This window comes from Rissa tridactyla, chromosome 5 (genome assembly GCF_028500815.1).
Source record: "Rissa tridactyla isolate bRisTri1 chromosome 5, bRisTri1.patW.cur.20221130, whole genome shotgun sequence".
NCBI classification, from domain to species: Eukaryota; Metazoa; Chordata; class Aves; order Charadriiformes; family Laridae; genus Rissa; species Rissa tridactyla.
This window is the reverse complement of record NC_071470.1, coordinates 13,305,908-13,320,364: the sequence shown is the minus strand read 5'-3', so window position 1 is coordinate 13,320,364 and position 14,457 is coordinate 13,305,908. Positions and strand designations below refer to the sequence as shown.

The following is a 14,457-nucleotide window of genomic DNA, read 5'->3' as shown; positions in this document are numbered from 1 at the left end:
AGAATCTGTAGAAAAATTGATTTGTAGAATATCTTCCCCTGTTAGAAAATGGATTTGTGAGATTTAAGAATTATTTGTGTCTCATACATTTTTTAAAAGTGATAAGATTGGTAACATCTGTTAGCAAGCCTCAGTGAAGAAGCAGGAAGGTGTAAGTTTCTACTCAAACTAATTTCAGCCAAGGCACACCTCTGAAAAAAGGAAGGAATCAGAGCTCTTGTGATAATATAATACCTTTTTCATTTTCCTAGCAGCAAGTGTCATGGGAAAGTTAAGCAAATTATATGTTAGGACTATGCGACTGCAATATTAAGAAGAAAAACATTCTGAATGTTAAGACCATCAGTTTGTTCTTAGACAACAAAATAGCTGTAAAAGCAATAACTATATTTGAAGGTATCAAAGGAGTTTAAGCTTATTAGGATGTTATGTGAAGTTAAAGCATAAGGATAATGTCAATATTATTTAGATATACTAAACTAGCTGGAGGAGTACGCAACTGTTGTGTGTTTGAATGGCAGACAGTCCATTCAGTACAGGTGGTCTTGGATTCAGGGCATCGGTTAAGACTGATGCCAAGCATCCATGCAGTGCAAGGCAATACAGAGCAGGTTAATTGCAGACACTGTAACCCAGGGTCTTTATCCTCCTGTGTTTTTTGAGAACGGTACGAAGAACAAGATTGCACGTCAGTATATGTAGTGGTAAAAGGCAGACAGAAAAGACACTTCTAAATCCAGTTTGGGGATCAGACACTGACAAGATATCCTACACCACCAGGCTTGCCTTTTCTACAGCTTTGGATATCAGAGCAGATGAACTTGGTTTTTATTCAACAGTTACATTTTGCATCAACTATTCCATAAAGCAGCTATTACTTTAGTGTGCGTGCAATAAGAAGGATGCATAGAAGCTTTTTGTTTTCCCTGAGTTCCACACATAAAGCTCTAACAATTCATTGTTCAGCGATACCCAAGTGAAATATATCTGCTTGCCTAGCTCACAGTACTTACTGCAGAATGCAAATGAATGCAGAGAAATTTTCCTGTGTTTCCTAAGATAAGTCTGCTTTAATTCTTTAGGAAGACAACAGTATCACATTGCGAAACAATTCTGAGCCTCAGCAATAACTGCAAGTTCAAATATTGAGGCTTGGCAAGACATCATTATCTTTTCAACACGCTCTTTTAATAAAAATCATACAATGTTTATAAAGTGGTGAAAGTGCATAGATTTTAGTGAGCTTTTGTTGCTGCCATAGCTCACAAAATTTCATCATCTCTTTTCTCTGTGAACCATTTCCACATTATGTCTAACGTTGCAGTGATCAATGACCATTGATATCTAAGTCCAGCACTCCAGTTGTCCTGAGAAATTCATCAATGCTACAAACTACTGACCTTACCCTAAACCCATCTGATTGCAGGCCAGTTGGCTTAAATTTTCTTGCCATTCATCAGCACAAACATGGTTATCAGCGGCTGACCTGTGAATGGTCAGGAACATCAGGGAATTCATGTTTTTAGACAGGGTAACTGCAAAGAAAAAGAAGAACAACTTCACCATTATTTCACATGGTTAGTTTTATAAATGGCAAACTGAAAACATACAACTATATTCTAAAGAGCTTTCCAAGATGCTGTCACTTTTGCTCATTTTATATGCTCGATGTACAAGAGACACTAAACAACCAAGGCATCTTGAGGATTAGCATAAACCAGAATACTCTTGACTCACCAGCACAGGTTCACATGGGTTTCTGACAGCCTTAATCTAGTTAAATGGTTGAAAAAATAGTACAACTGAAATCACTAAAGTAATTTGTGGGATGAATGCGGCTTGACATAAGAGTGATACCATCATTTGACTCTCGGTAATATGCGCTGTTCCTGCCATAACAGTATGTGGGTGTCATCAGGGAAAGAAACAGCTACTGTTTACAAGCAAGATGATGACAATTCTCTCTTAATCCATGTATAAAAGTGTCTGAACTGCTTTTATCACATGCAAAAATCTTAAAGTGGCCCAAAATGGAAATTTATATCCCTTCCTTTCTAGGATCCCTTAAAAGATGTTGGGTTGTGTGCATTTCTTCCCCAAATACATACTGGGTTTAATTAAATTGTTCCTCTGACTTCTGCTTTGATAGTACTAATCTTAATATAGACAGTCATTACGCATTTTTCCTATATGCTGAAGGTGCTTTTGCTTCTCTCCCCATAAGAAAGGTATGTATTAATTCTAGATTACTCCTTTTCAAATATGCATTTCTTGAACAGTTCTTTGTTGTGTAGGTTTTATCAAATGCTGTTGTTTATTAATGTTAATACAATGTTAAATGTTTTAAAATATTTATACAGTCTATTTCAATATGAACACAAAATATTTGCTTCTGTAAGCCAGGCTACACTTTTTTTCTGTATTTAAAATTATATACAAAATATCTCAAAACTTAGTAATATAAACTAAGTAGTGTACAGAAATACATGTTAACTCCATGAAATCTCAGAGGACATACTACCGCTTTCCAGCCTGCTTCTTTTCAGTGCCATTTTTTTGAAATTCACCTTCATTTTCTTTAAAGAGTAATACTTGGAGAGTTCTACTTTAACAATACATAAAAGCATGAGGTCTATTCTGAATATAGATAGCGATAGCAGGTTACACCATTCTGCAGGTCTTTATCCAGTGCAAAGGGAATCTAGTAGGGCTATCTTCTCATAAGCTCTGAACCTGCACCATTGTGGTCAGTGGGAATTTCACACTGATTTTCAGAAGTACAGAAACAGGGCTTAGAAGTTTTGCCCAAATGAATTCTACATCTGAATGTCTTCCTGCTCTCTCTTCTATCCACAATACTTCCAGATTTTACACACTGTCTACACATTTTACAAGTCCCCTGCCATGTCACATTTCTTATATCTTTGCACTGTGACACTTCACGCTGAGGCTTTCCTTTCTCTTTTGCCTTCTTTCTTGCATGCTTTCCCAACCTCAGCCCAGTCTCCCTTTGGTAATAAAGGGAGCATCTCTCCACCACTGCAACTGTATTCTGAATCAAGAATCAAATCACCAGCGATTAGTACCACCACCCAAACATCACCTCCAGGCAGAGTGCACCACACAGAAACCTACCACAGTCCCATTCATCTGAGCTGTCGCTGCAGTCTGCTCGCCCATCACACCACAGCTCACGTGGCACACACTCATGGTTGACACATTCAAGTTCACTCTCTTGACAAAATGCTGCAAGGACAGAAACACGTTTCACTCTGAGAAAGAAATGATCAATGTCAAGTTCACATTGAGACAGAAAAAATGAGAGGGAGGTCGAAGGTAGGCACAGATCAGATTTATGGAGCAAGAAAGTGAGACAGATTTGCAACAAAACTCAGAACATCACTGAAACAGAAGGTGGCTGCTGCCATGCAGTGGCAGAGGGCATCGCAACTCAAAGGGAAGGAAGGGTATCTGGAAATGGCAAGATCCGTGATTACTTAGTACCATTTGTGGTCTTGCATATGAAACCCATCTAAGCCTCTCACAAGCTTTAATGAAAATACTGTGTTCCATGCTTTTTAGGAGATTGCGCCAAATCTGTTTATTTCTTCCTGTTCTTTGAAAAAATTATTTTACTATAATGCCTATATATTTCCTTTCATCCACAGCAATTCTATATTCACTTTTGGATCCTCCTTCACCATTTAAAATAATGGAATTATTTTTATCTCCACTACAGAGATGGGGAACTCCTGTACCGATAGACATGCTCCAGTTCACAGTTGGTTGCCAGCTGGCAGCATTAGATAGGGATTTCCTGAATCCCTCTCCAGTGCGGGAACCACAAGGGCTTCCATTTGCAAGGAGTTTAGCTTTCTCCCACCCACAACAAACCTCCTCCCACAAGGTGGGTGTGTAGCATTACAGTACCCTCCTCACTACCACTCTTCTCTTCTAGCTTCTATAAACCCCATCATTAGCTAATTTTGAGACCTGGGGGAGGGCGGAGAGGGAGAAAATGCATGCAAGGAAGCTGCATTCAATTGTGCCTGTCTCTGGGTGCTGTATAGCATCTATACACTGTAATATACACACACATATATATATGGTGTGTATATGCTATACACACCAAGCATTTATTTGCAACAGTAGTGCAAAAAACGTACTCCACAGTGCAAACCATACAGACAGAGTGGGCAGTGCTGCCTACTCTGATGTAAGTGATCTTTCTGGCTCTGGAATATAAGTGTGCAAAACCAGAAAAAGCTCTCGAACTCAGTCTTCCAGAGAGAGCCTATTTCAAAAGCTGGAAGCCCTCAGCTGGGGAACCTTTGCTGCCATTTTGGAATATTCAAGCCCCAACACGAAAGCAGAGAGGTGATATAGTCTGATAATTACAGACTAGCTTAACATAAACCCTCGGAGAATCTTTTCTCTGCCATGATCTTAATGTGTGATCTTGAGCAAATCATTTTAATATCACCTTCCTGTTTTAGATTACAGCACACAGACTGTTTGGAAGTCAAACGGTATAATCTTCAAAGTGAAAAGCAGATGAAGAAACGTTCTGTGAGCTGCCTCTGCCCAAAAAGAAGCAAAGATCTAGCGATATATGCAGGCTGCCAATCATTTTGGCAAATATATTCACATGCTCCACATAGCACATAAAATGTGCCTACCATCCTGTCCCTGCCAACAGAACTCGAGACTCAAGAGTAACTTTTTTGAAATTGTAAAATTATATCCTACACTCCTAGCAAACTATAGAGAGAGAACTAAAATTTCAGCTTTCAACCAAGCTTACCAAGCATCTCTTCTTCCTTGTGCAGGCTGAGTGTCACCCAGTCTGTCTTTTCTAGTTTTCTAGTCTTGGGGACATGCCCGCACACCAGGTTTTCTCAAAAGAAGAGAATTCAAAGCACCACTACTACATTCATGAAAATGAAGCTAACATCTCATGGCACCCCCTTCCAGCTTCACATGCAGGGTGGGAGCCTGCAAAGCAGCTGCCGTTTGCACATCTTCCACCTCTTCCCATCCCACTGGTTGGCTGTGTGGTGGAAACAGAACACAGGGCAGCTCCCGCGGGGGACCAGGGGGCCTCTAGCACACTGTCAGCACTTTGAGCCGACTTACTTACGCTGTGTGCAAGGACAGTATGACCATACTATCAGTGTACCATACTAAGTTTTTTCTCTCTCATACTTAATCACAGTTTGGATTGTAGAAGAAGCCTGTGGAGCCAAGCAGGGAGGCAAAAACCTAGGAAATGTCAAGCAGAAGAGAAATCAAATAAAGCAGGGAGATATATGAAATTTACTGAAGAACAGATCATAAGGAAAAGCGGTGGAAATCAAGAAAAAAAGAGAAGTGAGCAGCTATACCTATAGGGAACGAAGTAGAGAAAAGCTGGGGAAAGGTCTCAAGAAGCTACAAGGAATAAAGAAAAGAAGCAAGAAGACATAAGAAGGAGGAGGGAGAGACAGAAAAAAAGAGAGAGGACTGGAGTGACCAAGGAGACAGCAAGGACTCAAGGATGTGAACAACAGAGGACACAAGACAAGAAAAGAGATAAATTGGTGCCATAGAAAAACCGAAAAGGAAACTGAGGGAATGACTAAGCCTTCCTGTCTGTAGAAAACCTTTTTACTTTCATTTATTTTCCACCCCAAGATCCCAAAAATGTGATCAGCTGTTTATGGGACACTAACAAACTGCATAAGCCCTTACAGCAGTTCTTTTCATCCATCATGTCGGGGCAGTCTGGGAAACCGTCACAGATCATACTGTGTTTGATGCACAGCTTCTTCAAAGGACACTCCCAAAGACCCCTTTCTCTACAACCTGGAGGCAGAGAAGCACAGTTGTGAAACACCTGCATCCAATATCAAATCAGCTGTTTTCTTCTTCCTTAATAATGCTGAAACACCCAAAATATTTTCACTTGCAATATAAATTTTAAAAGGTACCAAGAATAAATATTTGCTAACGAAAAAATGGAAATAAGATTGTCGCAGTTCACGCTTGATAAAAGGGTATAAAATACATAGCACTTCAAAATACTTCAGTGCTTTTTAAATAATAATCTATATTATGCTAAACATATCTTTAAGTAATGGTTTAGGCATTAGCTCAATTAGCTCAAAAACCCATACACCGCTACTCTTGAAATACATTTACTAGTAATAGATAAACTTTTCTAAGCCAGAAGTCTGTAGAGATTCCTTTAAAAGCGTACCACGCAGACCTTTGGTCTTTCAAAAGCAAATCCTATGACAGCATGGAATCTCCATGAAACGCTGCAGAAACATGTAATTTTTGCTGGCAATGCCAGTACAGAAACTCATGCAGATCACAACAAAAGGTAGAGAGCTGCTCTTAAGTATTGACCACAAACAGTTTTCCTGGTTCCACAGTCTGGGACCAAACCAGCTGGAAAAGATTAGAAAGACCCAATGGCTGTATGAGTCTTCAAGAGGGTTCATTATTATGCAGGGAACACACTGTCTCTTCAAAGCCCTGCTAACCAGACACTCTGATTTCAAAAGGATTACTTATAGAACGGTGTCAAAGTGCTTTGACAGTAAAATTCCTTTTAATCAGCTAGAGGAACTTAAGAATGGCCCAAGGTGCATTTTAGAAAAGTGTTTTCTCTTGTTTTACTTCACTATTTATTTCCATCAACTAATAAAGCACTTCACTGTGATACCAGTTTAAATCCTTTGACACACTAACGTCCTACACATATGACATTCTGGTTTTATAGGAAGCCATAAAACCAATGTGTTCTCCTGACTAAAACAGATGGTTTGATTGCCTTGTTTGACCTGTTCTACAGATGGTAATACTAGTTTTAATTTCAATCCAAGCTCAAATTCAGGTGACACCGCTGATGGCCCCACACGCAACTAGCTGAGGTATAAGCTCACGAACTGCATTTGAAGCAGCACCTCTGTTTGTCTGGACCTGGAACTAGAGCAGCGTTATCAGCAGTAAGTTACTGGGCAGATACGCAGTTTCCAAGAAGTGTTATTTCAGGAGTGTTTTACAAACATTAACCAGAGAATCACTACCAGCTCATATGATTACTGAAAAAAATCTACTCGTGTTTTAACTGTAACTGGATGTGTGGAGCAATTGATTTTGTTTGGATTCAAAAAGCCACATAAATAAATGTTAGAGCACAGAGAAATAAATAGCCTTGAAACTGTGAAACTAATTCCACACGATCAAAGAACTTTCTTGGGTCTCACCATTTTCCAGGTCTCCTTCTTGACAATATTTTTGATAACTATTAATGAAAAATTAATTGAAACCAAACAAAACCTTTACTCTATAGAGAACAAAGAATGTCAGTCATGTCAGGAATTTGATATGAAAATAAAAAAGATTAAAAAAATATGATTTATGAACCTTGCAATTTTTTAGGAGAGTGTTTAAAATTAATTAAATACGTTTGCTTTTCCCCTTCATCACACACTATAGTGTTACACTGTGAAGTGTACTGTCACTCTCCAAAATTTATGTTTGAGTACAACATAGACTTCCCAAGGAAAAAAATCACTACTTACTGAATTCTGTGTTCAAATATACTGTTTTGTTGGTAGAAGCCATCTAATATTTGGCGTATTTGTATTTCTTCTCTAAATATTTTTGTGACATACATTTTTAATGTAATGACAATGGAATGGAAGTGAAAATGGAGGAAAATGGAGGTATTTACATTACCCCCATCTCAAACATATATTTTGCCAAGAGATGGGGATTCACGTATGATCTTACTTTCACTTTTCTTCAGAGTATGAAGCAAGTTACCATTTGTTATTCACACATATTTTCCTCATGTAATTATTAAGTCATTAACATTAAGACCACTACATTTTTCTTTCAACTAAAACACTACAGTCAGAACACAGATTGCAGAAAATAGTGAAGGACAATACTGGTTTTGAATGTTATGTCCTCAATTTCTTTAATACTCTTCCAGAACCCCCTTCAACTCTCTGCCACAGGCATTGTTCAGCAGCCAGGAAATTAATATGATCAATTACAGTCAAGCATATTTAATACCACAAACTCTCTTGACGTCACAATAGTATCAATATCACAATAATAATTTTCAGAAATTACTTTCCTCACACTTTACTGAAATGCACTCAGAAGTCTCACATTCAGAAATCTGGGTCAAATTTTCTCCCCAGATCCCAGTCTAAATGGCATTAAAGTCTCAGGATTTTGCTGCAATTGCATGGGTGAGATTTCCTCTCACAAAGATCATGTGAAAGTATGACACGGATTCTAACAGGAGACAGTGGGTGCCGAGTACAGCTCTACTCTGCATGGGGAGAATATACCTTAGTCCCTTTGGACTGTTCTACCTCACATTTTTGGCCAGAGTAGCTTGAGCATCCAAAAGCTGTAGCTTGTCTTTTCCAGCTTCCTCCTCCCAGCACTGTGAAGTTTTTCCACACCTGTCATTTAAGGCATTTCAAATACAAGGTCTTCAATTTAAATCCTGACTGTTATTTAATGGTATAAAACCAATTTCAAAGGATAAATCTAATAAAATGTGAGCTAGCCATTTACACATGGAAAGATCACCAGGTTTTGATTTTGTCCTGCACAGACGGAATATGAATGAGTCAGAGGCAGTTACTTCTGGAGCTCTGCAAGGACTTTCTGTTCTTCAGTAGCAGTATTACCCCTGGTCAATGTAATGTCACTCTGACAGCGCTAATTTCCTAGCAGATACAGTCTTCCATATTTATAGAAACTGATAAGAATTCTGCTGATTGCTAGTGACATTCTGTCTAGACTACAGAGACAGAGCGAGATCCACTTGAGGAATGAATATTATCTATTAGAGCAATATTTCATATGTTAATGTCTAGGAGAATAAAATTATCCTAAAAGACGCACAGCAATTAGTGTTCTAAGGAGTTAAGACCAGGTGGCAACAAAGAATATTTGGCAAGGAGGACACTTGAGACAGTTGACTCAAAGGTAAAGAGATGACAAACTCTGGAAGTGTCACTGTGATCATCAGCTCTGCCTTCCCTTGATAATCCAAACAAGAGAATGACCTAGCATTAAATCCAGTCTCAATGACCCTACCTTTTTTTTTTTTCTTTTTGCTTTCTTTTTGCAGGGGGAGGGGAATGGGGCATAAAGAGGAGAGAGAATACAAACGTGATGTGAAAACTGCCAGGGAATACACCGCGCCTTAGTGATAAATAACCCCTTGGTTACTCCAATCATTAAAAAAACCCTGCTCTTAAAAAAGAAACATTTTATAGAGCTTTCAAGTTTGAATCTTAGCCCAGCTTCAGCTTTCAGGTGTTGGATCTTATTTTATTTTTGTGCAGCTGAGTAGAAAGTCTTTTATTGCCAGTTTTGCTGCTCGCACAAACTGTGTTTCCATCTTAACCTGCTCTCTGTTAAAAAAAACAGGTTGTGCACCTTAGCCCTACTCTGCTGGAATGTTTTCCAACCTTTTACTCATATTCACACCTCTTCTCTAAATCCTTGGTGATTTATAATTATTCTCTTTGTCCCTGGGGACACCAGGCCAGCACCAAGAACTCCATGAAGGCCACAACTTAGTCACATAGGAAATAGTATGAACTCCCTTCTCCTTCCCAAAATTCTCCTGTCAGCACACACAAGGGTAAATAGTGACCAAGAAATTTGTTCGTTATTCTCAAGCTCAACACAACCCCTTAAGTTAAAAGTCAAGAGCACCTCTATTGTAAGTAAACTCAGAAATACACTGGAGAATAAACTTTGTGTTTACCACCCTTGTACCTACAGCCTCAGGTTGACCAGTCTGAAAAAACATGTCATTCTTGACCCTTGCAGTACAGAATCCATTTCATCAACACAGATCTTTTGTCAATACATTATAACGATAACATTACTGTGTATAAATTTAAAACTATTTATGAATTCAAGATTTAAACTGCCACGAAGTCATATTTTAGCTTAGTAAAACCTCCAGCAATATCAAAATAATTAAATCTGCAGCATTCTTTATCTTGATTACTGAAGGAACACTGAAACATCCTGGAATATGCTTAGCAGAATCTAAATGATCAAATATCATAACTTGTGTTGACCTTAATCAAGAAGGGTGCTTGCTAAAGTATTTTTACTGCCGCTAGTCTTGAAAAAAAAACATTTCCAAACATATTTTTCTACAGGAAAAGGGATTTATCCTCTAAACTGTCATGCTATGGTTCAAATAACTGAAGGAAAAATGAAACTCATTTTCTAATGCTTCAACTACTCTCTATTCAAAAGATCCAACTCATCGAATTTATTTACCACAGCTGTCCTCATCACTATCATCCTCACAGTCAGCTTGACCATCACATCTTCTGGATGCCAGGACACACCTCCCCGAACGGCACTTGAAGTGACTGGGTGAGCATTCTGTCAATGACAAGGAACAGGGAGAAACAAGACTGCATAAGCTCCAAGCTTAATAATCATCACATGGGTACTTATTTATTTATCACTGTGACTGTTTCGGAAGGGAAAATGACAGGAATAGAAAGTTTGTGCGATACCAAACTGGAACTATGTAGCAGGCAAGACTCTTAACATAGCACTGTGAGTGGGGTGGAGCAATATTTTCCAGCGCTCTCCCTCACGTGCTACCCCCTGTCACAATTTCAAAGCTTTGCCAGATGACTGGCATACAATGTTTAGATTGTGGGCATGGATTTTCTAGCTACTTTTCTCACTGTTGTGTTCTTGTGTGAGGCAGCAATAGATCATCTGACATGTTGAAATGAGTATAAGAGATCCCCAGGATAAAAAAAAAAAAAAAATTGGCAATTGTGTGTCTATTTGAATTACTAAAACCACCTATAAATGTCCACCAATTAACCCTTCTATCACTTTTGCCTCATCTTACAGAGTGCCCTTTTGAGAAGGCTTTATTTAGATGGTTTTGAAAAACCCATCCATTTTTTCCCACTGTACATGTCACTGACTTTGATGTACAACCTCCATCATATGTTGCCTTTTTTTTTCCTTCCTGCAAAGTCTCTCAGATATTTAATACCATGCAGTTCCTTGGGTAAATTTTAGGATTCGATAAACATTTGTAGCAAAAATATCATCAATGAACAGGGGAACCTTAGAAAATAACATTCTAATGGTAAAAGGTATGTGAACTATATTGCCAACATTTAAGAATAACTCCTTATGAAAATATCTAAGTTTACAACGCATACTGTCTTGGCCAGCAGTATTCTTGGGTTCAGCACTGAGTGGAAGAGAAGTTAAGCAATTCAGCACACGGTAATAACTCTGTCAATTATAGCTTAAGTTGGAAAATAACCTATATTTTGTAATCATAAACATTTTAAATGCTCTCAGAAGCTTAATTTCTTTGATTACATGTGGGGTTTTTTCAGAAATATTTATATAAGATTTTCAACTTTCCGGGGAAAACTTTCTAACCAACAATGTCAGTAGAAATCTGACATTGAATCAACATAAAATTCTAGCAGTAAGTGAACCCAAAACAACTCCAATAAGACCCCTTAATTAGTTCCACTGTTTCTGAAGGAATACTAAAACCCTCTCCTTTTTCATTGATTTTCCAGGAGTATCTATTTCAGTGCTAAAATGGCCAATAAGCAGCGAATCAACTGCTTGGTTGATTATTATGGTACATGGCCTTTCCTTGGAGAAATTGTACTAACTGCTGTATATGCTTCACTTTTTTTTTCATGATTCCTTCACTATATTCACAGCAACACCTCTTCACTAAAGGAACTACAGGCTAACTAGCTTTCGCCCACTGCTTTCTCTGAGCAAGATCAAGGCTCTGGAACGACCGTCATCACCCTGTAGGTGAGTAGAAGGAGAAGTGTGAGAACTGAACACCATCAGCATATTGCAGGCACCATAGCACACACCATCTCACTGTTTTCCCAGCTACTTTACTGGTGTTTTGGCAAGAAAAAGAAAAGGCATGTCAGAATCCCCACAGATCTCACATCCGATGACCACTGCAGAAGGAAAAGCTGCACAGCTTTTCATACATACAAAGAACGTCTAGAAGCATTTAAGGCAATTTCATTCTTTTGTTCCATGTTCACACCCACAATGGGTAGTATTATGGCTGAACTCAAAAACTGAAATTGTCAGTTGCTACTGAAGCTGGTTTGGCACAACTCTCTACAAAACTTTCCCCAACAAAAAACGAGGGCAAACAATAGCTGGCAAAGACACTAACATTACAGTATTTTTCTCAGAGCTGTCATGGGGCTCAGATTTTTTAAGATTGCCAGAAGTTCACCTCCTGGTTAGAAAAGCATTATTATATAACCTAAATAGGTAAAACACAAGTAAGCAGTAGGTGTAGTGTTAGTAACAAATCTCAGGCAGTGACTTCACAGACTGAGGGTAACTGATCCTTCCTTTGAACAGATTTCTTCTGAGAACTTCCTCTTATCTGCAAACTCTGGGCACCCAAATTCCCTGAAACCCAGTTTGGAATAATTTCCACAGTTTGAACATTATAATTTAAAGAGGAGGTATGGGAAAAGAAAATAATCAGTGACTTTGGGAACTTAATTAAATCTCTAATTTCCTGTTATATGTATTTATAGGCTTTACCTTCTACATCTTCATCTGGTGTTAGACAAGTTTGGTTGTCTGAGTTCTCATCTGGAAACTGAGTGCAGTCAGTATCTTCTGGCCACTGCAGACCTACAATCCCAAGCACAGACTCACAGCGTTCCTTAGACTGTACACACAATGTCCTGAGGAGACAGAGTGGAATTGCACAAAGCAACTGAGTGCAAGCCTTAGAAATTCCCAGGTTTTGGGAGTTAATAATCCTAGCCAAAGTTAAAGACAAAGATTAAGGAAAAATCAATTAATCACATTTCTTTACATGAAAAAAAAATAAAATCAAAAGATATGTTGCTTCTGTTGAAACATTATTTTAAGTTACTGTATGCAGACTATTACCTGAGTTATAACATAATAGCCAAATTTAACTACTTACAAACATCTTTTCCTCTGTAAGGGATGGCAGAGAACCTCTTTTAAGAAGCACTAACTGCCCTCCTTCAGGAAAAAATACATTTTGTGCCAGTGAAATGCTGCCTTTTCTGATGATGATACCTCAGAAACCATGTGGTTTCAGAAGGACAAACTATTTAAACCTGTAAATAAAAGAGCAAAGGACTCCCCAGGAAATTCAATAAAATTAAAAGTTTGGGGAAAATCAAAGCACAGATCAACCTAGTCTTGAGGGTGCTGTCAGTTAGAGCAACAGAAGCTTGTCTCGCACCTGGAAAAAGCATGAATATAGTCCTCCTGCTGTATTTTTTTTTTTTTTTTACCACAGAAAGGCAGGACTCACCACACAAAATTAGTTCAGTCCATCTAGATTAATATTCTGTCTCCCAAAATACCCAACGTCAAATGCTTCAAAAATACAAAGAGAAAATGCATAATAGAAAAATCCCCTATTATTTTAAGCATTATTTTAAACATTTAGCAACTACTTTTGCCTGGAATCATAGCTGATGTGCTGTTCAATACAGTGGTCTTTTCTTCTATCTGTGGTATTTTGAATCCCTGGTTGTTTCAATTGCCAGTGCTTTTTTTTTTATTTTTTTTTTTCCAACTTCTGCAGGATTTTAACTAGGCAGTATGGGATTAGGAACCTCAACATCCTTTTCATCTCTTTCTCCAAACAGGAACACACATCATGCTTAACACGTATTTGTCTAAGCTGTTCTTAACAACCCTTCAGTTAGCAAGATTTCATGTACTTCCTTATCACTCACTCACATACACAGATATCTATTATTTTCCTTGAAAAATGAACAATTTATGTATTTTCTCACTGAATTTATTTATTTTCTCACAGAAACTCACTTTTACCTGTTTGAAGGCTTTGATGTCTCCCCATGTCTTTTCTTATTTCTAGACTCAGCAACTCATTTAATCGCACCTTTTAGATCTTATTTTCTAAACAATAATCATTTGGACTTTCTCCTAAAGGAGATAAAATTCTCCTTTGTTCTTATAGGTTGAAAAATATTCAACAGTAGGATCCCACACATTTCTTTTTTTCAGTTTCCTTCATGTCACTTTTAACTTGCCTTTACTTAATTTGATTAATTTTTCCAGATCTTTCGTCTAGGAACAGAGACTTCTTTCACAGAAGGCATTTTATTCCACTCATTTTCCTTTGACCTTTTGATCAATGGACCATTTTTTTTTCCTCCAATAAGCTTCAGGAAATGCAGTGGCCAAAACCAAGCAAACAGATCCATTTAGGATCAATTATTTTATGCTTTTTTGAGAAAACAATACATTATTAATCTTCTCATATTTAATTTTGTTTTCATTGCGTGATTGCATGAAGAAGAGTCAATGTTTTTTCACATCAAATGATTCACCATTGGCTTGAGTAGCTGGAAG

At 38.0% G+C, this 14,457-nt stretch overlaps 1 protein-coding gene across 2 annotated transcripts in view; it reads right to left on the bottom strand.

Moving 5' to 3' along the window:
- Nucleotides 1–14,457, bottom strand: part of CORIN (corin, serine peptidase) — a 149,115-nt gene that overhangs the window by 17,153 nt on the left and 117,505 nt on the right. Inside the window, exons 12-16 of one of the 2 annotated variants that reach the window (XM_054204227.1) lie at nt 12,634–12,779; nt 10,324–10,431; nt 5,731–5,844; nt 3,136–3,246; nt 1,406–1,535 (exon numbers count right to left, since the gene is read on the bottom strand). In XM_054204227.1, coding sequence (XP_054060202.1) covers nt 1,406–1,535; nt 3,136–3,246; nt 5,731–5,844; nt 10,324–10,431; nt 12,634–12,779 — 609 coding nt within the window. The remainder of the gene's footprint in view (nt 1–1,405; nt 1,536–3,135; nt 3,247–5,730; nt 5,845–10,323; nt 10,432–12,633; nt 12,780–14,457) is intronic. The other variant, XM_054204228.1, reaches the window with a different exon arrangement.